The sequence below is a fragment of the Malaclemys terrapin genome, chromosome 5 (genome assembly GCF_027887155.1).
Source record: "Malaclemys terrapin pileata isolate rMalTer1 chromosome 5, rMalTer1.hap1, whole genome shotgun sequence".
NCBI classification, from domain to species: Eukaryota; Metazoa; Chordata; order Testudines; family Emydidae; genus Malaclemys; species Malaclemys terrapin.
In genome coordinates this window covers 10,234,627-10,261,784 of record NC_071509.1, presented here as the reverse complement: position 1 = coordinate 10,261,784, position 27,158 = coordinate 10,234,627, and the positions used below count along the sequence as shown (strand labels likewise).

At 40.8% G+C, this 27,158-nt stretch overlaps 1 protein-coding gene across 2 annotated transcripts in view; it reads right to left on the bottom strand.

The window, feature by feature from the left end:
• CTNNA2 (catenin alpha 2) overlaps positions 1-27,158 on the bottom strand; it is a 747,858-nt gene that overhangs the window by 486,271 nt on the left and 234,429 nt on the right. For both annotated transcript variants that reach the window (XM_054029838.1, XM_054029839.1), the window contains exon 7: positions 18,670-18,873. In XM_054029838.1, coding sequence (XP_053885813.1) covers positions 18,670-18,873 — 204 coding nt within the window. The remainder of the gene's footprint in view (positions 1-18,669; positions 18,874-27,158) is intronic.

Here is a 27,158-nt window from a genome sequence, read left to right as displayed (position 1 = left end):
AGAACACGGTCCTCGGGAGCCAAAACAAAAATCTTACCGTGTTATAGGTGAAACTGCCTTATATCGAACTTGCTTTGATCCGCTGGAGCACAGAGCCCCACCCCCCCGGAGCGCTGCTTTATCACGTTATATCCAAATTCGTGTTGTATCGGGTCGCATTATATCGGGGTAGAGTTGTATATTGTAATAAAACACACACAGTTCATTCCTGCAAATTAATTTGAACTATTTATGTAAGGCTACTCACATCAGAAAGATTTACAGGATCAGAACCCAAACACCTGCTCCCACAAGAAGCTAAGGCCCCAATTCAGCAAAGTACTTAAGCACTTATGTGTCTAACTTGAAGCATATAAATAGTCCCATTGACTTCAGTGGGACTCCTCATATGCATAAAGTTATGCACCTACCTACATATCTTACTGAATCAGACCCTGTATATTCTCGTGAGATGCTTAGATGCCTCCACTCCAACACAATGGGAGTGGATATAGAGTGATCTGGATTGCTTGATAAACTGGGTGCAGGTAAGCAAAATGTGTTTTAATATTACTGAATGTAAATGCATCCATCTAGGAACAAAGAATGTAGGCCACACTTACAGGATGGTGGACTCTCTCCTTGGAAGTAATGACTCTAAAAATGTTCTGGGGGTGGTGGTGGATAATCAGCTGACATGAGTTTCCAGTTCAACACTGTGGCCAAAAGGGCGAATGTGATCCTCGGATGCATAAACAAGGAAATGTCGAGTAGAAGCAGAGATACCTCTGTGTTTGGCACTGGTGTGACCACCTCTGGAATAATGTGTCCAGTTCTGGTATCCACAATTCCAGACAGGTGTTGACAAATTGGAAAGGGTTCGGTGAAGAGAATGATTAAAAGATTAGAAAACATGCCTTATAGTGATAGACTCAAGGAGCTCAATCTATTTAGCTTAACTAAGAATTGATCACAGTCTATAAGTACCTACACAGGGAACAACATTTGATAATGGGCTCTTCAAATTAGCAGACAAAGGTATAACAGGATTCAATAGCTGGATCTTGAAGCTAGACAAATTCAGTCTGGAAATGAGGTGCAAAGTTTTAACAGATAGGGTAATAAGCCATTGGAACAATTTACCAACGGGGGTGGTGAATTCTCAATCACTGACAATTTTAAAATCAAGATTGGATTTTTTTCCCTAAAAGATATGCTCGAGGTCAAAAAGGAATTAATTCAGGGAAACTCTATGGCCTGACTGATGAAGGTCAGACTAGATGATCATAGTGGGCCCCTTTGGCCTTGGAATATATGATTTTATAAACAACAGTGAAAAATCAGACTGCTTTTTTCCAGCATCTTTTGTACTAACTTTATATTAAATATTGTAAAATAAAGAAACTTAAAAAAATAGTGAATGCTTCTTGTTTTCTTACAAAAATAAGCATAATAAATTAGAGATAATTGACTAAGCACCCACTGCAAGCACAGGGCCTTATTCACACCAGTAATCTTTACTTGCATTTATGTAATAAATTACACACATAAGGGTTTGCAGGATGAGGCCCTTAGGCATTCAAAATATAGTTTAGCTTTAACAGGTAACAGATATCTTTAAACTGAAGTAATGGTATAAGGAGTGAGTTCGGTGCTTGAATTTTAGAACCTAATTTAAATTTCAGTCATTGAAAATGTCTATACAAAAGCCAGATGAAACACAAAATGAAGTTATTAGGAAAAAGGTCATGTCTGCAATGAAAATTAAATTCTCCACTGTAAAAAATCATCAGCTTGTTAATAAGAAGTGAGATAAACAAGCTAATGTTACTATCCTTTCACAATAAGCAGTAATTTCTATTTTGCTCTCTTAAAAAAAAAAAAATCAGTATATTCTCTGCCTCAGTGGTCCTACCAGCTGGGTAAAACTCAATTTAGTTTTTTCATCAAAATGCTATAATAAAATATAACTAACACAATTTTGTCCAGTTCCTTGGGTTTCTGGTGTTCAAGATAATGTGATTATATTAGATAACACGGTTTCCTCTACCTATCAGTGTCAATCTTTTTTGACTCTTCCATGACATCTCTTATCAACGACAGATTGTATAGTTTTTAATACAATAGCCTAAGAGAGCCAAGGGTTTCATTAAATTAATATGTCTCTGGTTAATTCTACCTTATCTACTTATTCAACTTAGCCTTAAAACCCAATTAAAATCTAATTTATCTGATCCCTGGATTCTGAATCCTATTTGGCAATGAATCTGACAGCCTTGTAGTAACTACATTACTACACATTGTGCCCCAAGGTATTCTAAATAATGTTTAAAAAATTCATTTAGAGCTGCCGAAATCTCTTTTGGGGCTCTTTGATTTCAGAGTGAAGAACAAATGTTTTATCATAATGCAAAAATCTAGTTATGCTAGTTAGGACCAGATCCTCAACTAATGTAAATTTGCATAGCTCCACTGGAACTAATGGGATTGTGACAGTTTAAACCAACCTAAGATCTCGCCCATAGGCCCCAATTCTCCACTATGTCGGAGCTGTAATTGGACATAGGGAAGAGGGGCGTCTGCAAGGGTGCCAGCTGATTCAGTGATCCTTGGCTGCCCAGCATTGGCAGAAGTTAGAGTAGCAGAGGGTGCACTCTCACTTCCACCACTGACAGCTCCATTATGAAGTTTGCACCAGCAGAGGATCAAGTGTAAAGTCTATTTGGTGGACTGTAATATTAATCCTAATGTGTTAAGGGAAGACTTCCCTTTTGCTTTCTACGGCCCCAATCCTGCATTCACATCCTTTTGTCTGGACACATACGACTACATGACTTCAGTGGTGATTTGCTATCATTTTATTACATGAATGACTTCAGTGGGGCTCAACATGGGCACAGGGGTCCCCACTAGTGGATCCAAATGTAGAGCCCTATATACTGCAATAATAAATGTATTGCAACAATATATGTGCAATATATTATTTCAGGTTTCACTGTATATTACATTATAAGACTAATGAACAGGAAAACCAGTTACAGATAAATGTATTATAGTGAACTTGTCCTATGTCAGGAAATTCCATATAATTTCAGTGTAACAAAATGGATGCCAAACTACTTAAAATAAATTTTTCTTGTATTGGTAACAAGACAAAAGTGATATTTATATTTATATTTACCTGGTGATAAAATGAGTTCTATGTAAGTTGCATATGCTACTTGTGTGACAGTGACTCCATTGCATTTGTTTTGTGATATCCTGATATATTACAAGCTAACCCAAAATCATCATATTTTATGCTAGGTGTTTAATGAGAGATCAGATTCAACTGTTCTGTTAAAAAAAAAAAAAGAAATTAAATATTTTAAATTCAATGTTAAAAATCCAAGAATAAACTAAAAAAAATGTATGTTCCAACCCAGTTTCCCTTCTGCAAACCCCCCCCGCCCCCCCTGATATTGTAATAATATGCAAGATTTAGGAAACTGATCATATCACAGGTTATTTTTCTTACTTTCATTTGTGTATGTTAAAAAAAAAATCATTACATGCTGCTATTGTATGAAGAACACACAGATCTGGAAGGAGTAAATCTAAGTTAACTGACAAGTTACCCTATGATATACTCACAAGGTATGATTTGTCACAGTAATTCTATTGTAATCATTAAATCATAAGATGATATGACAGGTCAGACAGTAAAATTCCACTGAATACAATGCAATTACTTTATAACATTTCATTATATTGTATAATTTACTTTAGTAGAAGGAAACTTGTAAGGTAGCCTATATTAGTACTGTATATCCTTTGTGTATTTCAGCACACATCTGTGATATCTTCCCCATATATGAGATCAATCAGAAAAAATAAATGTTTATTCCTGGCATGATAATTTCTCTAATATTAAAACCAAAATGCCAATACTTTTCAGAAATGCAAGAGGGCTTTAGCAGCTAATCTTGTATTTGCTCATTTATGCACATATCCTACACAACATTCAAAATAATTTATTTGTCTTCACAAACCTTTTGACTCAGGTGTCTTGTTAAAGATCCTGTACCTAATAAAAATAAGCTCTCCATTTTGTTTATTATTAAATTTCCTTTTATTACAGCTATACAACATCAGAATGCAGTTCTTTTAATTATGCAGAGAATCCTTATGGCATGCAAGTGTGCCCTCTTCTGGACCAAGACCATTATTTCAGAACCAGGCTTCTAAATTCTTATACTGTACTCCATCAAAAACGAATATAGCATCATATCAGAATAACCATTAAAAGAAAAACAGTAATCCAAACAACGGTAGTAGCACTGATTAACCTATAATTCTACATTGAAAGTGTACATCCAAATGAATAAAACTCACCACTGCAATATATACATGGCCCACATTTACATTTAAGGGTATCCCACTTTTTTTTTTTTGTTGCAATTTTGACATTTAATACAAGTTTTGATGTCTAACACAACATAAGAATGGAATTTCCCACACATATGTACAAGAGAGGATTGGCCTTTACATGTGACCTTCAAGGAAATGCATCCTGGTTATTAAAACACCATTTTTAATGTATGTATGCAATGTAATTGTAGCCATGTTGGTCTCAGGATATTAGAGAGACAAGTTGGGTGAAGTAATAAATTCTATTGGACTGACTTCAGTTGGTGAGCGAGACAAGCTTTCAAATTTTATATGAATTTTGGAGGGGATTCTTTTTTTTTATTACAATCACTACTAGTTTTGTAGTTAGAGGAAGAACTGATTTTATACATAAAATGGATTAAATCCAAGGCAGCTTTAAAATTATTATTATAAATCAAATTCTGGTTAATGTAGGGATAAAGGGTATAACTCTATATCCCAAATTGTAAGATAGATACCTCCCCCCAAAAAAACATATTACTTACATGGACCTGCATACTGCCTGAGACCAGTCCTATGTACAGCCACCTCTGTGGACAATCCCTATTATGCTAAACCACCGAAAGTACAGAATCTAGAGGAATCAAAATGGAGATACCCAACTGACACCATATGTTCCTACTACTGGCTGTAGGTTTTTTGGCCTTATATCTGGATATTACATAATTAAGATGTCATGATACCAAAAAATCCTTGAGAGAGCAGAAGACATTAAGCCTTTTGGGAAAAATAAATTCAAAACATGAGTTTCTGTAAGCTCGCTAATTTCAGCAGACGTGTTTATTTTGATACATTCCCAATAAATATTTAAGGCGTTTTTTCTTTACACCCAACATCTATAGGATATACAAAGATGGAAATCTGTCCTGTAAAAATACTGAAATGCAGGAGAAATATGCACAAAGCAGAGGTACATATAGAAAGCAAAATCATCATGCAACAAATGATATTGTATTAACTACAGAAAAGCTTCTCACAACAGGATAATACACTCCATATGACATGTAGACAAACAAAAGCAACAACATTAATGACCCTTATACTCAAACTCCAACACTGAAAAGAGTAGTTAAAGAGCATTGAAGAGTCACACAACTATAATCAGGGTTCACTCTGGAAGTTATAACAGGTGAACAAATAACTTTAAACAATAGCATGTTCAGTCATTCTGGAACCGACAATTATTATTGAAGTACAAACTTCTAATCTAGCAACATGTATATGATACGCTGTTGGAGCAGTCTTTACTTTTGTAAGCAGATGCATCAAAACAACCAAAAAATAAACTATTACTATTGAATAACTGAAATTAGAAAAGTAAATTGTTACCCTGTATTCCTAAAATGAAAGAGAATGAAATGAAAATGATAGAAAGACTTCATGTTGTACTGTACCATCTGTATTATCGGACAAGTCATATCCCTCTTCTTGATTTAGAGGGGTGGCAACAATTGTAAAAAAAAAGATATTCAGGAGCACTCATGGGGGAGAAAGGAGAAGGAGACTGCGCCTGGACATTAAGGTTATGTCCACAATGCATCTGGGAACAAGCCTAGCATGGGCGGATAAACTCATGGTAGCGTGGCTTGAGCTACCACACTAAAAACAACAGTATGGATGTTGTGGCTTGGGCTGCAGCTTGGGGTCGCAAACCTGCCCCACCTGGACGTGCGAACCCAAGCTGCAATGTCCACACTGCTATTTATAGTGTGCTAACTCAAGCCCCGTTAGCATGAGTCTATCTGCCCGGGCTGGGAGGCTTGTTCCCAGATACATTGTAGACATACCCTAAAAAGGCCAGAGAATAAGCTGAGAGGAAACCCCTTCTCTCTGACTAGGTAGACATCGAGTTCCTGAATGCATCTTCCATGTGCCAGCTATTATAGTAATTATTTGCATTTCCACAGCGCCTTCCACCTGAGGATCTCAAAGCACTTAAACATTAATAAATGAAGTCTAACTGAAAAATAGGTAAATATCTCAATTTTGCAGGGGGAGAAACAGAAGCCCAGAGTGATAAAATGACTTGAGTCTAAGGAAAAGCAAGTAATAAAACTCAGATCTCCAGACTCCCTGTCCTGTGTTTTAACTGCTACACTATACTTTCTGTGATAATAGATGGTAGGTAGGTATGATCAGTGTAATAAGAAAATCCTCCCCCTTATTCAAAATCTTTATGGTGACTGCCTCTTGGTGCTACAAACACAATAGTGTGTTGTAATTGGATTTGATTAGGCTTGAAGGCTCAAATATACAAGGACATGTATAGGGAAAGAGAAAAAAAAAGTAGGAAAGCAAGAGTACAATAGATTAATCTTATGGGAAGGACCTAGTTAAAATTATCAGATTCTGAAGAGACCAAATCAATCAAGCTGGAAATGAGACACCAGAAAAACCTTTGTTTCAACATTATTATTATTAGATGTGGTGGTTACCTGAGGATTTGCTTCCAGTTTTGTTACATGAATTAATGTAAGGTGATGAGGGATTCCATACCAAATTGCTGTGGGAGATCTATAATGCCTCTGGGTGAATTGGTTGGGTGGGAGATGTCCACCCTTATGGCCCCCAAAGAAACTGGATTGTGTCAAAGGGCCCTGCTTTAGCAAAGCGCATAAGTACACTTTAACCTTAAGTACATGCCTAAATCCTCTTCCTTTAATGGGACGTAAGTGCATGCTAAAAGCTAAGCATGCCCTTAAGAACTCTGCTGATTTGGGCCTAAGAGGGGAAAAGGATAAAAGAGCATACCCTGTAAGAAGACAGCTCATAGTAACTGAAGAAGAAGGAAGCTGAGGAGGGAATGTGTGTTTTGTTTTCGATGTGGCTACTCTTTTTATTCAGAGATTCAAATATTTCCCAAATCGTAGGTCATCACATAAAGAGCATTCTCTCAATCCAAGTAACAAAGATGCTATGTACTACCATGTTCTGTATTTGACATTATGTGTAAACAAACTGTTTTCTCCTTCTATAACTACATATGACAAGCCAGCTGAAAACTAATCTTATTTAGGCCGAACTAGGCTAAACCAAACAAAAATAATCTAGAGCTCAAAAACGCAGAAAGGGATTAAAAACCCCAGGAAAAAATAAATAAATAAATAAAACCACCTCAGAATGTTTTACAACACCCTTAGTACCCTTAGTTCTACTGAACAAGTCATATATTCTGTATAGTATAATATAGTAGTTTATATAGATTGTAGTGGCACCTAGAGGAGATGATAGAAATTGTGAACTGTAGACTATTTGCTATTGTACTTTTGTGAAGAAATACCCTTGCTCATACAGTTTTATTTATAGGCTGCATTGTTTTTGTTGAATATCCCTTTTCTCCATACATCCATTTCCCCCAGAACTGCCAGTCATAAATGTGTGTGTGTGTCTCTGTGTGCATGTCGGGATGCATGGAACATTCACTTTTCAGTTCAGGGATTCCATATTTTTTTGCATTTGTACTATGTCCTTTGTGGGCAGTACCAGAAATTAAGAATAAATAAACACAATAAAAGTATTACTTGGCCTTCTGAACACAAGGAATTAATTTCTTGTTTTGGGTCTCTTGCGCTAGCACAGGTGCTCTGGGAAAGAGACAAAAGAGGGAGAATGCCTTTTGAAATGTACAGTGTTCCACACCCTGGTCATGAGGGCTGGTAAAATTTAGGTTTTGGAAAGTCAGTTGTGTTTATATTTTGCTGCTTGTTCAGATGTATGCTGATAAAGATTTGCTCCCGCTGAAAAATCCTGCTCATTATTGCTAAATATCTTCCTAGTAACCCTGCTAATCCCTGGTTAGAAGGGATGTGAGATTTCAGACTCATACAGATACTGAGGACTAATTACAAACAGAAAGCAGTAAAACTTGATGTTGTGGATAGCTTAACAGCGGGAGAATGAACAGTTCCCAACTATTTCCAACTGATGCTGCAACAGCAACACCAGCAGGAATATTAAGTGAAGCACATAGGATACACACCCCCAATGGTAGAAAGAGTTGTACCACCGTGTATCAAACTCCAAATGCGGAGAGGGTTCCTGAAAAAACAGGACCAGGAAATGACCCTGATCCATATCTTGAAACATTTGAATATTTGGGAAGAGCACTTATGTTGAGCAATGGGCCTGCTGAGGGGAACTTTAATGGATCGGTGACTATAATCTTCTCAAAGATATAATCTATAATCAGGCATTCTGTATGGGCTGGGAGAGTGAGGAAGGTTATCGTGGCAGTTTAGAATAGTTAATGATTTCAAGCCGTGGCACAGGAACTGTTTTTGCCTCTGCAGCCAGTGGCTGTAAACAGAGCTTAATCAACTCTACTACTTCTCCAGTGGAGTTGTGTCAGAACCACATTGTTTCCGCTGGCTGGAGATAATGACTGCATTTGAGGCCGCTGGCTTGTCAGCCTAGGTGAGCACATGACAGGTGGATAATTTCCTGGTTTCAGAGATTGACTGTGGAAGTGTGACATTAGCTATTAGCTAGGAAGACACAGGTCTGGGTGTTCAGATGAAGAGAAGCCAGGAGAGATAGTAAAGGGAAACAGAGAGTTTGCTAATGTCTTTTGAAAGACTTGCAGTGGGCCAAATATTTTCCCAATTTAACCCTGACTGCACAGAACTGTACTGAAAACATTGAGGATTCCACTTGGGATAGACTAGGCTCTGGGTGAATCTCTCTCGGGAAGTCAAGGGGCAGTGATAGCTGCCACACAAGCTGGTGCCAGATCTTGTACAACATCAGGGAAAAGCAACACCTGGGGTTGTATTTCATGTAGGTGGGAGGGTCATGGCTGTCATTCCTGCCCCTCGATGGATCATAACTATGCTGTAGCTTCTGCCTCCATATTACAGATGTCTCCAGATTTGTCTGCAAGATTTGTTTGATTCCCGTCGTAATTCATGAGCTTAAGTTTCAAGGGCTGTTAGATTCTTAGTATGCTGAGATGTTTGTGCCACAATGGATAGTGGGCCCTGACATACATCTATCTGCCATGATGCTGCACATTGGCTGCACTTAAAGAGAAATTCAGCCTTACCTTAGCTCCTGGGTTATGGTGACAGTAAATAGCCAAACTTCAGTGATGGTTATTCCCACTGTATATGATTTTTGTTGTAACTTTGTGTGTGTGTGTGTGTGTGTGTGTGTGTGTGTGTGTGCGCGCGCGCGCCCTCCCCCACCCCCAGTCCACTGAAGTTTTAGATCATGAGTGAGGACAGACTGATATGTTTTCAAATCAACTGTGACACTGACCTGGACTCAATTGGATCCATGACTGGCAGATTTGAAAGGTTTTTCATTTTAGTTATTCTGAACTTTCTGGCTCAGTAGGTGGGGACAGTAGAGACAGAATACTGGTTAGCTAAGAATGGAATAATAGTTACCCAGAAGGAACCAAGGAAAAGGGCCCACTTAGTGTGATTTAAGACCGTCCAGGGGTACTCAACTAGGGGGCATTCATTCAAGGTTATACCACTAGTGGAGGACCAGTCACTGGGTTCCATTGATTTTATGGAAGAGAAAAGAGAATGAAAAACTCAGTCACATATATGAGTGTTTGGCTGTGGTTAGCGAGGCTTTGGTGGACCTAGTATTTCAATTTTAACTTAGTGGGAAATATGCTGGTGAGAATCATCAGTGAACCTCAAATAGGAATTCATTTTCATGAATTCTCATTCCAGAGATTTCTTGGACACAGAACTCTCTGGAACACATATGGAACCTACCTCCTGCCAGTGCAGAACCCAAGACAAGTATTTAAACATTTCTCCCAGGTAATAATGTTGACAGACCATGACACGAGCATTACATCTCAGCTGCTGCAAGGAGCATGCTTTCTCCCAGATATTTTTTTTTAAAGTCAGATAAAACCACAGTCTATCATGCTCAAATAGATGACCTACTTGAGCCTTGTAATAGAATGCTCAATGCAATGCTGTGTAAATGTGACTACCAAAGCCCAACATTGGACAAAGTGCTTATATATCTGTTATTTGCAAAGTACGAGGTACCATTCTTTTCTACGGGGCTTGCTTATTGTGAATTGTGTTTATGGAGGACAGCAACAGGATATTTTGGCCCTGCAAAAGGAAACAAGGCAGTGAATGTGATCCTGAATATCTTGAAATTATGGGAATGTCTGGATTCTGTAGCAGCTTTTGCTTATAAAAACCTGCAGGCAACACAGATTCCCACAGTACTATCATAAAAGTGCTAAGCAATGGGTATATTAACAGCAGGTCCTGCTGCTGTTACCAAGAAAAGACAAGAAACCAAACTACTTGCCATGTGGCTGGGCCCCTTTGAACTGGTGTTCTGGGTTTGGTAAGCAGATGGTAATTATTTTTGTAGTTGGGGAAAGGCAAGGTACCCAGAAGTTTCACATAAATTTAGAACGCTATCTGGGCACACATCCTATGGAAGTAGGAGTTAGAGTGAGATTGCCACCAACCAGGTGCAAAGCAAGCCAAGAATTTGATCAATCACTTTGAAACAGCACACGTCAAGATTTCCATAAGAATTACAAGGGGAAAATGATATTGTTGTCAATCATCCCAGTGACTCAACTGCTCAGAATTTTGTGAAGGGGGCTGGGGGGAAGCTGCATTTTTCTTGCCTAGTAATACCAGTGTGCTTCTAAAAAACTGCCTGAATATTTCATTTTCAACAAAACAACATTGAATCTATTACTAAAAATTGCTTGGTATCTCAAGGATGGATCGTTACAATATAAACACACTGTTCTGACTGGTGCTTAAAAAGGCAGAGGCCCACTCTTTCACAGTGCCAACAGTGCTATCCACACGGCTTTTTCAAGGCCAGGAAATATAAAACTGTTTCCAGATATCCTCTAGGAGAGCAAAAAGAGATATGAAATGGCCCAGTTCATTATTTCAATCTTGAACTACAGTATGTAGCTTTAACTACAACTTGCTTTTTTAAGTATTCCTTGAAAAGCTAGCAGAGCAATACTCAGACCAATTGACAGATTGTCCTTTCTAGGCTGCTGTAACTAAATCAGACAATCCTGATGACTCAGCAGCCAACCTCTGTCACCAATCACTGATTACTGAGTTCAGGACAGCTATGGACATTTTGCTGTCTCGTGAATGTAATTTAATGTTCACTGTCACACCTATTAATCTTGTGCGATTCAGAGCCACCTCTCTAAAGGATGCAAGAATGATTTTTTTTTTCTCTTTTAAATAGGAGTTCAGCTATAGCTGTTAAATATGGAACTTGACAGTGGCTTGAGAGTCCATAGATTTTCATTTTCCATCACCTTTTTTTCATTCTAATTTGGTTGTGCCTTCAAGAACAATGACCTCTAACTGCCCATTAAACACTTTTAAATTTTACTCACTGCAGCACTTTCTGAAAATACCATTTTATTTGGGGCAAAATCAAATATATTTCCCTGTATTTCAGTGAGCAAAACTACCTGAAGGCCTACATTTTCTCTACAGATATGGCATTCCATAGACCCATAGTATAGCCATAGAGCTCACGTGATCAGGAGTTGGAAACAGGTGACAACTTTAGAGGGCAAGATTAGAGTTACCATACGTCCGTTTTTTCCCGGACATGTCCGGCTTTTTGGCAATCAAACCCCCGTCCGGGGGGAATTGCCAAAAAGCCGAACATGTCCAGGAAAATGCCGGCCAGGCACTTCCCCTCCTGCAGCTGCTCTGCTCCTCCCCTGACTCTTCGGCTCTGTTTAAGAGCCAGGCTGCCCGAGCGCTACCGGCTTCGGGCAGCCCCCGTGCCTCCGGACCCTGCGCCGCCGGAGCCCGGGAGGGGAAGTGCCCGGCTGGGGGCGCAGGGTCCGGAGGCAAGGTGGCTGCCCGAAGCCCAAGCGCTACCGGCTTAACGGTTTGCCGGGCAGCCTCCAGACCCTGCGCCCCCAGCTGGGCGCTTCCCCTTCCGGGCTCCAGCTGTGCTGGGGAAGCGCCAGCCGGGGGCGCAGGGTCTGGGGGCTGCCCAGCAAACTGTGAAGCCGGTAGCGCTCGGGCAGCCCTTTCCACGTGGCTGGGAGTGGGAGGGAGGAGGGGGCGGAGTTAGGGTGGGGAAGGGACGGAGTTGGGCGGGGCTCGGTGTGTGGAAATGGGCGGGGCCAGGACCCCGTGGAGGGTCCTCTTTTTTTTATTTGTTAAGTATGGTAACCCTAGGCAAGATACAAAAGGGTTAAGGGGAATCTATCCACTGTGTCATATCAAATATGTTTAGGGTATTAGAGGGACTTTAAAAACAAAACCCCACACAGATTGAGGCGATGGATCAGAAATCTGGTAAATGCTGAGGAGGTGCAGAGAGGAATCAGAGTAACAAGGAAACAACAACAACAAGAGGATTCTGTTTCTTCTAGATCTATGCCATAGAATGAATAGGTCTTTAAAAGATTGCCGCTGCACCCTGTCACTATTTTGAATGCATTCATTCTGAAGTTCATTGTAAGTCCCAGATAGTGTTGCTATAACGTTCCCTTTCCCCAGCCTTGGTGGACCTGCTGACAGAGGAACCCCATTTGCAGGAAAAGCAGCATCAATAAACTCTTGAATATTAGGTACAGGAAATAGCCAGGCAGGCCCCGAAGCCCTGACCAGAAACATTCCCTGCACTACAAGGGGGGAAAACCAACAGACGCCGCTGAGCCCATGAGACTCAATGGCCGTACAAATTCCCTGTTCCTCTGCCCAGAGCTCCTGCCGAAAGCTGCCCCACTTCACAGAGGGGAAGAGCTTTAGGGGTCGACTTGGGAGCCTGCAGGCAGGGACCAGCCACTCTGTTCTCCTGTCCTGCACCTAGAATCCCATACCTGAAGCAGGCCCCAGTCTCCTCCAGGGTGGAAAGAGGTGCCAAGAGCCAGTGAACTCTGGAGGAAGATGCCAGTCAGGAAGGCCCCTTTCCACACCTCTGCTGAAAACAGAAAGGTTACCTACCATTGAGCCTGTGTCACTCAGCAATACGAGCACTGATCTAACAGGCTGATTATTGTTGGGGAGGAGTTAATTGTGGCTTTTTAGAAGCGGTGGGGATATTAAAAGGTATTTCCCTTTCTCATATAGGCTAAGCCTATACTACAAGCTATGGGTGTGATTACTCAAGCAGGGGGATCACCTATTAGCACAAATCATCGAGCTAGTGAGAATACAAATGGTAGTGTCGCCATGGTAGCACGGATACTGACAGTGGAGGCACAGCTTAGCCAGATTGAGCATAAATCCGTCAGCAATGGTGGGTACAAACTCGGCATGACAAAGCCATGCTACTGGAAATGCTACACTGCTATTTATACTTTGGCTAACTTCATGAGAGCTGGCGTATGTGTACAGAGCAGGGGAAAAAAATCACACCCCTCTCTTATACGGTAAACGTAGTTATATTGTCTGAGTATTCATGTAGGGGCCAGAGGTGGAAGGACTTCAGTATTACCAATCCCAAGATTTAAAAAAAAAAAAAAAAAGAAAAAAAAAAAAAAAAAGAAAACACACCCTAGTCAGCCCCCAAAATCATGAGACCGGTTTAAAAATGAGTTTATAAGAAGTTTTACTTTTTGAGTTCTTTTTTGCCTGCCTTCTGGTGTTTGAGTCTTTGGGATTCACATTTTCAAGAAGGATACGGAATTTCAAAATCTGGTTTTGTTCCAATTTGGAATAAAAACCAAAAATTTCAAAATTCTCCAAGTTACAGAATCAATGATATTTTTTTTCCAAAACTTGGAACAATTAGATGATTTAAAAATGAAATTCTGCCTGTAAAATGAAGGGGAGCCAGGAGCCTGGAAGCCCCAGATCCCAAAGCTCCAAGACTCCCAGGTTATCTGGGGATTGCAGCATCCTGATTCCCTTTCAGCTTGCCAGGTGGCCTGAAGTGGAGCCAGGAAGCCTGGGAGCACTGGCAGAGCCAGAAGCATAGGATCTGGCACTTTTATGATTTCTGGGGCTCTCAGCTTCCCCATCATCCCACCAGGCTGAAGAGTTGGGAGTCTGCCAAGGAGCTAGGTAAGCGAACTGGCATGAAACCAGACAGGGAAAATTTCTGATCAGTTCTCCTTTCAAGCTCTTCTCTGAAGCCATGAGGACTAGAAACAAATCTCTTTCATTTAAAAACAAAAGTATCACAAAACTACAGGAGCTAGGGCTTTATTAAAAAATAAATAAATCACCAAATACCCTGAGACTCGCAATAAAATCATCAGAGTTGTCCTTTGGGAGAGCTAAGAAAGAAAGAAAAAAAAGAAAGAAAGAAAGTGGAGGGATTGTTGAGGGGAAATCTTAAAAAAAAAAAAAATGTAACTGACAAGATATGTACCTTTGACATTTTAGCTATATGAGGTTTATGACTTTGTCTATCTTGTCTTCTTAGAGGTGCTTCCTATGCATTTTGTACATCTGGCACAATGGAACCCCAGTCCTGACTGGGGCTTTTGTGCACTATCACAATACCAATATACAATTATTAACAATGATAGAGCTCCCGTGGGCTAATACTGCAAAACCTCCCACAGTATTAATCATTCCAACAAATATTTGCAATGGAGCCAGAATATTTGACGAGGGAATAAAACTGAACCAAATCTAATTTGGTACATTTAAAAAAGTGAAATTGTCAAGTTGTCTTTTCATCACTTCTGAGCACAAAATTGTGTCACTTTGCCTGAAATCTTCATAATATTGAAAATCGTTTTTTTCTGAAACCGAAACTTACTCTTCCCCCTTTTCCCCTTGCAAATCTTCCTTCTGCCGGAGTACAAAAACTAATGGCTGAGAACAGTGTGAGAGAGAACAAATGCTTTTTAAAGGCTCCTCAGACCCTGTCCTACCTTGCCTCTCCGTCACCTACTGATCATATATCCAGTGGCAATTAGCTTGAAACATTGTATAGGTGGCAACGTATGCTATATACAATAACTCCATTTCAAGCATATAATTAGCTAGAAGGACATTGTTAGTAACTCACTAGCACATCGGGGATCTACAAAATGAGCAGAAGAATTCTCCTTCCTGCACCACAATTTTCTATCCTTTACCTGTTTGACCTAAAGCTGGGGTAACATCACCTATTGTCACAATAGTGAAAGGTAACAGGCTGATTTGTCCTAAGACTGAATGCATCCATTCCAATTCTACTGTTTTGCACTGAGTCATTCATACCTGAGCAAACTGATTGTAAAATGAGATGTAAAACACTACAGTTTATACCCACTTTGTACTCACTATGCACAGCTGTAAATGATTAACTTAGTGCAAGGGAGTTGAGAATCAGGACTCTTCTTTAAACAATATGAAACAAAAAACAACTTGTAGATGAAGAGTGAGTCTCCCTTGCCCTAGATCACTGAAGAGGATAAGTGGAGGGGAAGGTGATTTTAGGTTGAGGAGAGCTATTAACATTTGAATAGGCAAGAAAATAATAATAGTATTGCAATTGCAATGTACAGTCTCACTGAAATATTGGCATACATTACGGTCATAAAATAACTGTATTCTTAATAAAAGTATCAAAGGAGTGTGCACATTTTAGGACCCATTATTAGCCACAAATTTTCAGTTTTTTCCATTACCTCTTTTTCTTTAATCAAAACAATGTATGAGTAAATTTAAAATGAGGGACAGATAGCACTGGTTAAAGGCATTCTGAGCAGATGTTATACAAGTTTCCTTCGGACAGCTCTGCAAATGTATCTCGATACTAACCGGGAACAATACACTCTTACAGTCTGGCCATCTCTTGATCAGGCTGTCAGTTGTTCCAAGTCATGCCTTATCGCAATCCGATTTAGTTTTACCTTGCAACAAATCTACCAAGCTTTTGGGAATTTTGCAAGTGAAATCTTTGGCAGTTGTAAAGCCCTTGCTTCTCATTACTGAAAATCCCATGTCCTCTTATCAAGACAAGGGTTAAAAACAAAAATAGAAGCCATGCTGGGAGACACAAATGTTAAAAAAAACAAAAACAAAAACTAGAGAGTTATTACATGAAATATTTATTTTTAAAATTTGAAATACTATACCTCAAACTAAACATTCATTTATTAAGAAGAAGATACTTATACATGGACTGTTAAACTGATTTGGTTATATTCCATATGAAACATGAAGAGAAAAAGAATTGGGAATTATGGATCTTAGATCTAATTAGACTTATTAGAATAATAGAAATATAAAGATGGTCAAATACCCATCAACTCAGTTACTTAAACACCATATATATAAAGTGTAAAACAGAACACTGCTCCACTATGCATTCTAAGAGAAACCCTGAAACTACATTAACCCATCCTCTGCACGGTCATAAATGTATGCTGTCATTTAAACTAAAAAGATTCTTATGCCTTATCTGAAAGTGGTGTTAGAAAATAAAATAAGTAATGTTTCTGAAGCAAGGGCAAATTCATTTTGCTATCACAAAGCATGGTACATAAAAACAGGCACTACCAAGAAACAGGATACAACAATCCATCAGTTTTGGAACGATCTTTGTAGAGACCTTTTAGAGCTTACACCTAAAAGTAATAATTCTGTGAGACAAGATTCTACAGACAGCAAGCCAAAAAGCTATATTTCACATCATCATCACCTGTTCTTTAATCCATTCTCTTTACGGCTTTCACCTCAAGATAAAAAAACATCAACTTTGCTGTCATTTGCACCGAAAGAACGTATCAACTGTCACCTTAAAAACAGCAAACAATTTCTGTTTTGTAATTCTAGACTGGGGAAATAGCTTTTCCTTGAAGCCAACACCATTTTACTGAACAGTAAAAAGAAAATATAAACAATTTAAGAAATAAATTCTAGTTGTCTCAGGTATACAATAAAGCAACTAGAAGATTGAATACTTTCACTGGTTTGATATTGCATATTATCAGTCTTGCAATTAGAAAGAATAGTAAAAAACACTCAATCCTTGAATGTTAGTTTTCAACATTTGTGGGAATTAGAGAGTTGGAAAAAACAGGATCAAAATAGATCAGTGTGTTTACTTAAACTCTAATATTACCAGCAGATGAAAAACGAAGCATGGAGTAGAACACTCACACTGGTAAACATATTTGGATACCCTAAATGTGGAAATCCTCATTTGGAAATATTTCCAATCACATATTCTATGTGCAAAAAAGGAGAAATGGGTTTGAAACCCTGTAATATCCTTAAACACAGATGTCTAGGAGCCCATGGAAAGACATGGGCATCATCACTACCTGCTTGACTTGACTACCACCATATTTTGAGAGAACAACTGGTTCTGACAATATTTCCAGGAATTAAGTTGTAATATCAAAAATGGTTATTGACTGGATATGACCTCACTGCATATATCACAGCATCGCGATGATGGATGGGACTAGTAACAATAGTGCAGAATATCCACAAATAATTTTGTATATATATAGATATCTATATCTATCTATCTATCTATCTATAGATAGATAGATAGATATAGGCAACGTAAAGCAGAGGATGTTTATCATTTAGGAGATCATACACATAAAGCAAACGGTACTGTATGTCTACACTGTGGTGACTGATGTATTTGAGATATTTTAAAAACATTTCATTATGTGCACTGTAATAATGATAGATAATACTGAACAGATTCAGAGAATCTGCACACTTCCAGTTAATAGCTCCAATTACACTGTTAGCAAATAAGAATCTTCGTGGTTTAACTACATCCTCCCACACGCAAACTTAGAGCTACTTCATGTGAACTTCTGTGCAAACATCTGAATAAAACACTAAGTGACTATTTCCCTACAACAATGAATAATGCTAGAAACTGACTGTACTCATTTTCTTTTACAAAAATAGTATCTAGGATATATTAATTTGACTTATTCATGTTCCCGCTTTGCTTACCAACCAGCAGTTTTATACAAGTTTCACAAAAGTCTTTGGGCTCACTGGAAATATTTACAAGTTGTGTGGACTACCTTTTTGTTAAAATGAAACGAATCACCGATGCAGAACAAAGTAGTCTCTTATTCTGCAGTAGAGTGAGGGAATCTTACAATCGGGGTATTCCCTTTCAGAGCAAAATGTATAATTATTTGTAACAAACTGCTATAAAACGATCTCAAACCCCAAAATGTTGAATACCACCAAAGGATTTTAAGTGACTGCCTTGATTTTTCTTGAACTGCTGCTATTTAGGATCATCAGTTTTACTAAGCATGTAGGCACTGCAGAATAGTCATAGAACTGCTTAACAATCCATAGAGGAGGAAAAGACTAAAAAGAGCAGATCACTTACATTATTCATATACTCGCTAAGTAGGTCCTGGAGGGCCTGTCGTACAGCGTTGCACTCAGCAACAATTCTCTCTCGGCGGTCATCACGTGTGCATGAAGAGTCGGCCATCAGTGCTGCTCCACTGATAATACTCTCCAACCTCTCTTCGAGAGATGGTCTGAATCTGGCCTCACTGAAAGTCATAGGATCTAAAATAATCTTGTTCTGAAATATAAAACACATGTAGGAAAATGAACAGCATTCTTGGGTGTTTGCTATAATTTTTGAAATATCTCCCTTTATGGCTTTTCATCTTTCTGACTGAATAAATACATTAGTTCTCTGTTACATTCCAGGAGGAACTACACTTACTGAATTATCTAGTCTCTATGAAATTCGACATATTTCAAAGGACCAGACGACATACAATTGTTTTAAAACTATATTCTTGGCAATAAACATCTCAACAGATGAGTTTTCAAATATGTCAATAGCCTAAAGCAAAAAAAGGAGGTGACCTTTAAGCACAGTAATTGTTGACTATTATACTTTTACTGGATTTTATGAAGCTTTTCACATGCTATTGTTGTCCTGAAGGTCACATATTCATTGAATACTTAAATCTCTGTTAGTATCATAACATAACTGGCTCTGTTTTTATTCAAGTAATCTAATGTTCAGTTCTGTGTACAATGAATGGGTCCTCTCCACAATTTCATTAAATGTATTTTTACAACTATTGCTTAATGATTTGTGTATACAACCACAATGTCCTCTGAATACATTTCTTCCTTCCTTGAAAACACAAACAATGTACTAATGTAAGTTTGCATTTAGGTGTTGGGCTGGTAGGGTTATGTTTTGTTTATTGCAGCATCGACTTTTATTTGACCCACTGCTCTGGGAATCAGGAGAGCAGGGTTCAATTCGCAGTTTGACAGATTTAATAATAATAATATATGGAGATATACCTATGTCACAGAGCTGGAAGGGACCCTGAAAGGTCATTGAGTCCAGCCCCCTGCCTTCACTAGCAGGACCAAGTACTGATTTTTTTGCCCCAGATCCCTAAGTGGCCCCTTCAAAGAGTGAACTGACAACCCTGGGTTTAGCAGGTCAATGCCCAAACCACTGAGCTATCCCTCCCCTCCTTGTACTAGTCTGGACAAATCCTTTGATCTTTCTGGGTTCCCTCCTGCCATTACCTGTGAAATGGCAAAGGTAAATAATACTTCATCTCCCTGTTATGGCAAAAGTTCTTGTATATCACATGCACAGTAATTAGGGTTTTTAGAAAAATATTTTAGCAATAATTAATATTTGTTTTTGTGATAAAAGGCATAAGTACTGAATGGCAAGTACTGTATCAATTGGTAATGTTGGAGGCCAGCATCACAAAAGGTCTGCTGCTACTTTCTGGCAGCAATCCACTACTTTATTTTTTCCTGACAGAACCTCTACTGCTGCCTTCCAGTTTTCAATGACAGAAGGTCCTAGGTTGTTTACCCAAGTTTTCATTTTAACCCATTTTTCACCTCCTGTCCTCATTCCATACTACCTGGCTGTTATTCCGACACCGTGCAAAACCTGAAGGATTGCATGGACTTTGCTTACTTTTGCCCAGGGAGTGAACATTTTGAAATTGCTTTGAAGCCAAGTCTCCTACATGGTAGCACAGAGGTCAGCTTCTGAACAAGTGAGTCAGTAATTAGAACTGATTAGATTATCTAGGCAGATTTTGATTAGAAAAGAGATGTTTTTATAATCAAATTATTTAACTGAGCAGTCCTTGGAAATAGATTAAACCACGTGTTATGTGTAAATGCACAGAATAATTTATTCAGTCACATAATGTATTAGGAAATAAAAGACTAACTGGAAAAAATGGTTTTAGAAGAACAATCTACTTGTTTTCCAGGTTAACATTTTTATCTCAAATTAGTGTTATTATAGGGGTGCACAAGTTGATTTGTAGTTTAGCGTAAACAAATTACCAGATGGCAAATTTTGCAAGTGTACATAAACCTTAATCTTAAGTGTATTGTATGAGATAATGATAAATGATTTTGGATCACCATTGGGTTATTTTCTGACTCATATTTTTTCTTTATAGTTCAAGGTGGCAGATGCAAAAGAAGAGTCAATCTGTGCTCCTGCCTAGAGGCACTTTACCCACACCACCTGCTGCTCTATAAACATTTGGCTAGAATCATGCAAGCAGGTTTCATATTTGAACTGTTTGCAAAGATGTTATGTTACCATTTCTCTGCTGTTACCATCTGAACCTTAAAAGAAAATGAGTCATGAAAGAAGTAAATATAGAGAGAGCTACAACTGGGGATGGGAGAGAATTAATCCAATTATCAAGATGCATAACATTTCAGTCGTTATTTTAAATAGATAATTCAAATGCCAAATCATGATAAATTCTAATGGAATATTTTAATTTTCAGAACATTTTGATGAAACATAAGTTTGTGCAATCTACTGCCTGGGACAGCACAAATCAACACGTCATTACTAGGTTAAAATGACATAGCTAATTAAGAGAACCAACATAGATTTTAAAATCCCGATAATATATTAGAATAAACATAAAGTGCACTCCCTAGTTATCAACAGCCTCTTCTAACAGTGTGAAGTTATAGCAAAGCTAACAAATTGTGTTCCGATTACAGTACACTCATTCACATAAACAAAGTGAAATCCTGGCCCCAGTGAAATCAATAGGAGGTTTGCCACTGAATTCAGCGCTGTCCATATTTCACCCCAGATGTCTAACTTCATTGTTTTTTGTTTTTTTTTTTAAAGTGTTTGGTAATATACATATGGACAAGTGAGAAGAGAATTTTTCTTCCCTGCAGGGCCTACAATCTAAATAAGTGAATGGCAGAGAAATAACCAACAGAAATATGTGGGAACCTCACTAAGATTCATTGTTTAATAAAGAGGAAACACACAGTTGAACAATTTCAACCAAATGTCACATTGTTCCAGCTCCACCAACTGCTGGTGTAGTGGAAATTAACGTATTATTCTCTAGAATGTGCCATTATGTTTCATACATACCTTCTATCCTATATGTCAAAATAAGTGTTCCAATTTTACTAGCAACTAAATCATAACTGATCTCTTTGAGAGAAATGATCCACACTGATAGGGCTGTTCTTGTCACTCATATGTTAATTCCTTAGGTATGCAATTCACTGTTGCACTTCAAAAATGACCTAGTTTCATTAAAATTCATTATACATCGTTAAGAATTAACAAAAGAGTAAAGTTACCTTCCCTATCATACTTATCATTAATAGACTTGTACCACTAGAGAAAATGCAGTGAATAAACTGGGATAGTTAAAATGTAAGGAAATAATAAGGAATAATTTTTACAGACAATGGTCAGTTGATTACTTTTTCTTCAGAACATTTTCAACATTTCCTTTTTAAAGGGGCTTTTTAATTCGAAACATACACACCAACACTTAACACAGGGGTCTCAAACTCAGTTTACCTTAGAGCCAGTGCCAGTCTTCAAATCCTCCCAGCCCTCAAATCCAATGCCACTCATGCCGCTTAGAACCCACCCCCTAAAAACTCCGCACCCACCACCTGCCTAAGGCTCTGGGACAGAGTTTGGGTGGGGGAGGAGGTCTGGGGTAGGGGATTGGGGTGCAGGCTCTGGGAGGGAGTTTGGGTGCAAAAGGGGGGAGAGGTTGCCAGGGGCGGCTCTATGTTTTTTGCTGCCCCAAGCATGGCAGGCAGGTGGCTTTTGGCGGCATGCCTGCGGGAGGTCTGCCGCGCCATCGGCATCCCCACCGCCGAATTGCCGCCGCCAAAGCCACAGGACTGGCAGACCTCCCGCAGGCATGCCGCCGAAAGCCGTCTGCCTGCCACCCTCACAGCGACCAGCAGGCCGCCCCCCGCGGCTTGCCACCCCAGGCACGTGCTTGCTGCGCTGGTGCCTGGAGCCACCCTTGGAGGTTGGGCTCTGGGAGGGAGTTTGGGTGGGGGAGGGAGTCTGGGGTGCAGGCTCTGGGAGGGAGTTTGGGGGCAGGAGGGGTGTGGGGAGGGGGTGCAGACTCTGGGAGGGAGTTTGGAGGCGGGAGAGGGTAAGTGAGGAGGCAGGCGGTGGGGGTGCAGACTCTGGGAGAGGGTCAGGAGTGCGGCTCTTACCTGGGGCTCCAAGGCGGGGCAGGGGGCCTCCATGCACTTCTGCCCCCAGGCACCATCCCTGCAGCATCCCATTGGCCACAGAGGCACTCAGGGCAGGGGCAGCGTGTGGCACAGCAGGGAGGGGCTGGCAGCCACTGGAGTGAGCAGAAAGATGCCGCTCAGCTCCGCTGTGCTGGCCCCTAAGGGGGGAGCGCCCAGGGGCGGCAGGTGGGGCCAAGGGAGAGACCCGACCCCAAAACTGCTGAAGCTCCAGAGGCCACATTGGGGAAGCTCGTGGGCTGCAGATTGCCTGTGGGCTGGGAGTTTGAGACCCCTGACGTAACCCATGCAGTAGTCGCTTGTAACACCTTTTGCCCACACACAGTACGTGCACTTGATTAAAGCAAGACTCAGTATATTGTATCCTCTACTGGGTCATGGTGCACTCTTGTTCCTCTTGTTGCTCTAGTGCAGAGGTTCTCAAACTGTGGTCTGCGGATGACCAGTGGTCCGCGAACTCCATGCAGGTGGTCCACGGATAGTTTCCTCTAAGGTGCATGCCTGGGCAGCCGCACACGAGAGAATGAAGGGCCACCCACCTAATTAGTGGAGAAACACAGGCATGGCTCCACTAATTAGGTGTCTGGACCCTGGAGAAGATGCACATGTAAGGTGAAGAGTTGGCCTTGAGGGGACTAGGGGATAGGTGGGAGGGGTCAGTGGGGTGAGAAGAGGGGGTGGGGGGAATTTGAGATGTGCAGGGCTGTGGTGGCCAGAGAAAGAGGCAACTTTCCCAAGGTCCAGGGCTGCGGCTGCCAGGGAGAGACCCCCCTCCTTCCCAGCCCAGCTCAGGGGATGCCGTGGGGGGGGGGAGAGAAAGAGAGAGGCCCCCCTCCTTCCCAGCCCCTGCTCAGGGGCTGCCATGGCGGGGGAGAGAGAGGGCACATCCATTGCATTAGAAAAGTAAGACTAGTAATATTAAAATATGAGTTGTGTGCTTTTATATGTAGAATAAAAAAACAATTGTCATTAAGGTTTTTTTATATAGCACTTTTATCCAAAACCCTTTATAATAGTTAGATAACGGTACAAAAGACATTTGGAAAAATCATTAGGTGGACCGCCGAGACACTCAGCAATTTTCAAGTGGTCCGTGAAGGAAAAAAAAAAAAAAAAAAAAAAAGGATTCGAGAACCACTGCTCTAGTCTTTCAGTTGCACCAGTGCAAATGGTCCTCCCAGTAGAGTCCCAAATAACCTTTTTCAATTCCGGAGTTCATCTGGGCCTACTCACCTAACTTAGTTCCTATTTGGGGAAGGGATTATAAGTGATCTCTCTCCTGCCATCCATCTCCACCCTCCGACTCTCTCTTAGTTTTTTATATGTACAGCACTTAGCACAATGGGGTCCTTCTCCCTGACTGAAGCTCCTTGGCACCACAATAAAACAAAAGAAACAAATATATAAAAATAAATATTATATAGATAATTCTCACCTACTAATGGATATGAGGTATAGCCCTATCAACTTGCTTAGTTCTATGACCAGGAGAAGTCTGAGTCATCTGAAAGATCCTGTAGGCATAGAGGGAATGGCCTTCAGTAGGTTCATTTTCCTCCTTCTGGAAATACTGTGGAATATCAGTGGACAATGCTTCATATTCCCTGAGGACTCTCATAGGTGGGGTCCTATCTGGCTCTGTTTTACTTCTCCTCCTATTTAACATGCATGTAAAGCCTCTAGGCATTCTGAGTTTCAGTGTTACTGATATTTCCAAAGGGCATTGCTTTTCCAGAAGATTCCTGAAGCACATAATTAATTAATAATAATACTTATTGTTATTACAGCATAATCTGTAATAGGAAAGATGTTCAGTGGTTGGGATGCTAGCCTCAGACTCAGAAGATAAAGGTTCAATGTCCCATTCTTCCACCAATGCCCTGCATGTCTTTGGGCATGTTTCTTAATCTCTCTGTGCTTCAGTTCCCCATCTGTAAAATGCACAGGCCTCTGCCCTAAAGGGGTGTTGTGAGGATTAGTACATTAAAGATCGTGAGGCACTCAAATAACATTGCAGTGGAGGCCATATGAGAAATACTCCAATAAGAATCAAGGTGACACCATACAAAGCAAGAGTTGTCCCTGTCTGCAGAATTTATAATCTAGGTAGAGGAACAGGTAAAATACTAGTGATCAAGCACCACATATAAAAAGTAAAAAATGCCAATGTTGTTAGTTCCTTTTTCCCTCTCAAAACTAAATTGTGCCAACACATCCCCCACATTACCATTATCCAGGTGCCACAGACAACCTGCTTAGGGTGACCAGACAGCAAGGGTGAAAAATCAGGCCTGGGGTGGGGTGGGGTGGGGGGTAAAGAAGTACCTATATAAGACAAAGCCCCGAACATCAGGGCTGTCCCTATATAATTGGGACATCTGGTCACCCTGAGCCTGCTTCACCACTGATAATCCAGTACGCCCACTCCTCAGTGGTACAAGCAAACAACAACCACCACCAAAACCAATAAAATAGTCTGTGTGTACCTGAAGCTATGTAAAGACATGCCTCTTCTGCCCAAGGGACTCCAGCTGCTCTCTGCTCTATAGGCAGAGGTGTAACGAGAGGTTTCTTCCTCCTCCAGAACTTACTACACATGGGAGCAAGAGCTGGCCATAGCACCTCCCCACAAGTGGGGAAATATGCACAGACCCTATCAGGCATCAGGGCCTGCAGCTGAGCCTGGGACCAGATAGCTGCCCTCCAGCTGAACACCATGATAGACCAAAATACCTGGTTGGCTGAGAGGCATCACCAGACCTGTTCTTAAACCCATCAGCAGTACTAGGCCAGTGGCTGCTCCACACTTACACCTGAAGCTGCAATCACTCATGTACCTGCCTTGCTCCTGCACAGCTCCAACTTTGGCTTTGCCTCCTGGTTCCTGATCGCCACAGCTCCGAACATTAGGCATGACTGCCCACTGCCTCGTCCATGACAGTTTCAGCAGCCCAAACCAAAAGGAAGAAGGGACAGGTTCTGCTACCAGAATGGATTTCACTAAGGCCAGCATCTCCGTGGTCAGAAATAGTAGATGTTTTGCCAAACCTGCAGATGCAGATTGCAGGCACAGAGTGAGACACTGCAGGAACAGGCTGTGCCATGCACAATTCCAACGACACCCCCTTGAGAACCAAAAAATTCACTGCCAGACAAGTTTGCCAGTGATGGTGGTGAAATCTGCAGGTTTCTGTTACACCTCCCGTCATTCCCCATTCATCAGCCCCAACTCTTTCCAATTTTTCCACATCCTTCTTGTAGTGTGGGGCCCCAAACTGGACACAGTACTCCAGATGAGGCCTCACCAATGTCGAATAAAGGGGACATTGGTGAGGCCTCATCTGGAATACTGTGTCCAGTTTTGGGCCCCACACTACAAGAAGGATGTGGAAAAATTGGAAAGAGTCCAGCGGAGGGCAACAAAAATGATTAGGGGTCTGGAGCACATGACTTATGAGGAGAGGCTGAGGGAACTGGGATTGTTTAGTCTGCAGAAGAGAAGAATGAGGGGGGATTTGATAGCAGCCTTCAACTACCTGAAGGGGGGTTCCAAAGAGGATGGAGCTCGGCTGTTCTCAGTGGTGGCAGATGACAGAACAAGGAGTAATGGTCTCAAGTTGCAGTGGGGGAGGTCCAGGTTGGATATCAGGAAAAACTATTTCACTAGGAGGGTGGTGAAACACTGGAATGCATTACCTAGGGAGGTGGTGGAGTCTCCTTCCTTGGAGGTTTTTAAGGCCCGGCTTGACAAAGCCCTGGCTGGGATGATTTAGCTGGGAATTGGTCCTGCTTTGAGCAGGGGGTTGGACTAGATGACCTCTTGAGGTCCCTTCCAACTCTGATATTCTATGATTCTATGATAAGTGAGACTTAGCCTGCTACCCCAGAAGGCCTTAACCTGGGCCTCTCTGCTCTTTGAGGAAATCTAGCCCTCTACTGAGCTGGCTTGAGAACTTTGTTCATGCCATGGAAGTGATTTTTGATGACCCATGACATGTGCATATAGCAGAGGCTGCACTCCAAGTGTTGCCAGCCAGTTGCTAATTGCGTTGTGGAATTTCAATGCCTGGCAGCAGACACCAAATGAAAGGAAGCTGTACAGCACTATCACTTCCGGCTCAGCCTAGATGAAGAGATCAAAGGTGACCTGGTGTGGATGCAGCCTCTGACTGGCCTGGACACCCTAATTGAACTGTGCATTAAGATTGACAACGGCCTGATGGAATACTTTCAAGAGAGAAGGTCAGCTTCCCAACCCCCATCAGTCTCTCAGACTCCAACCCACTAACCTTCCACATC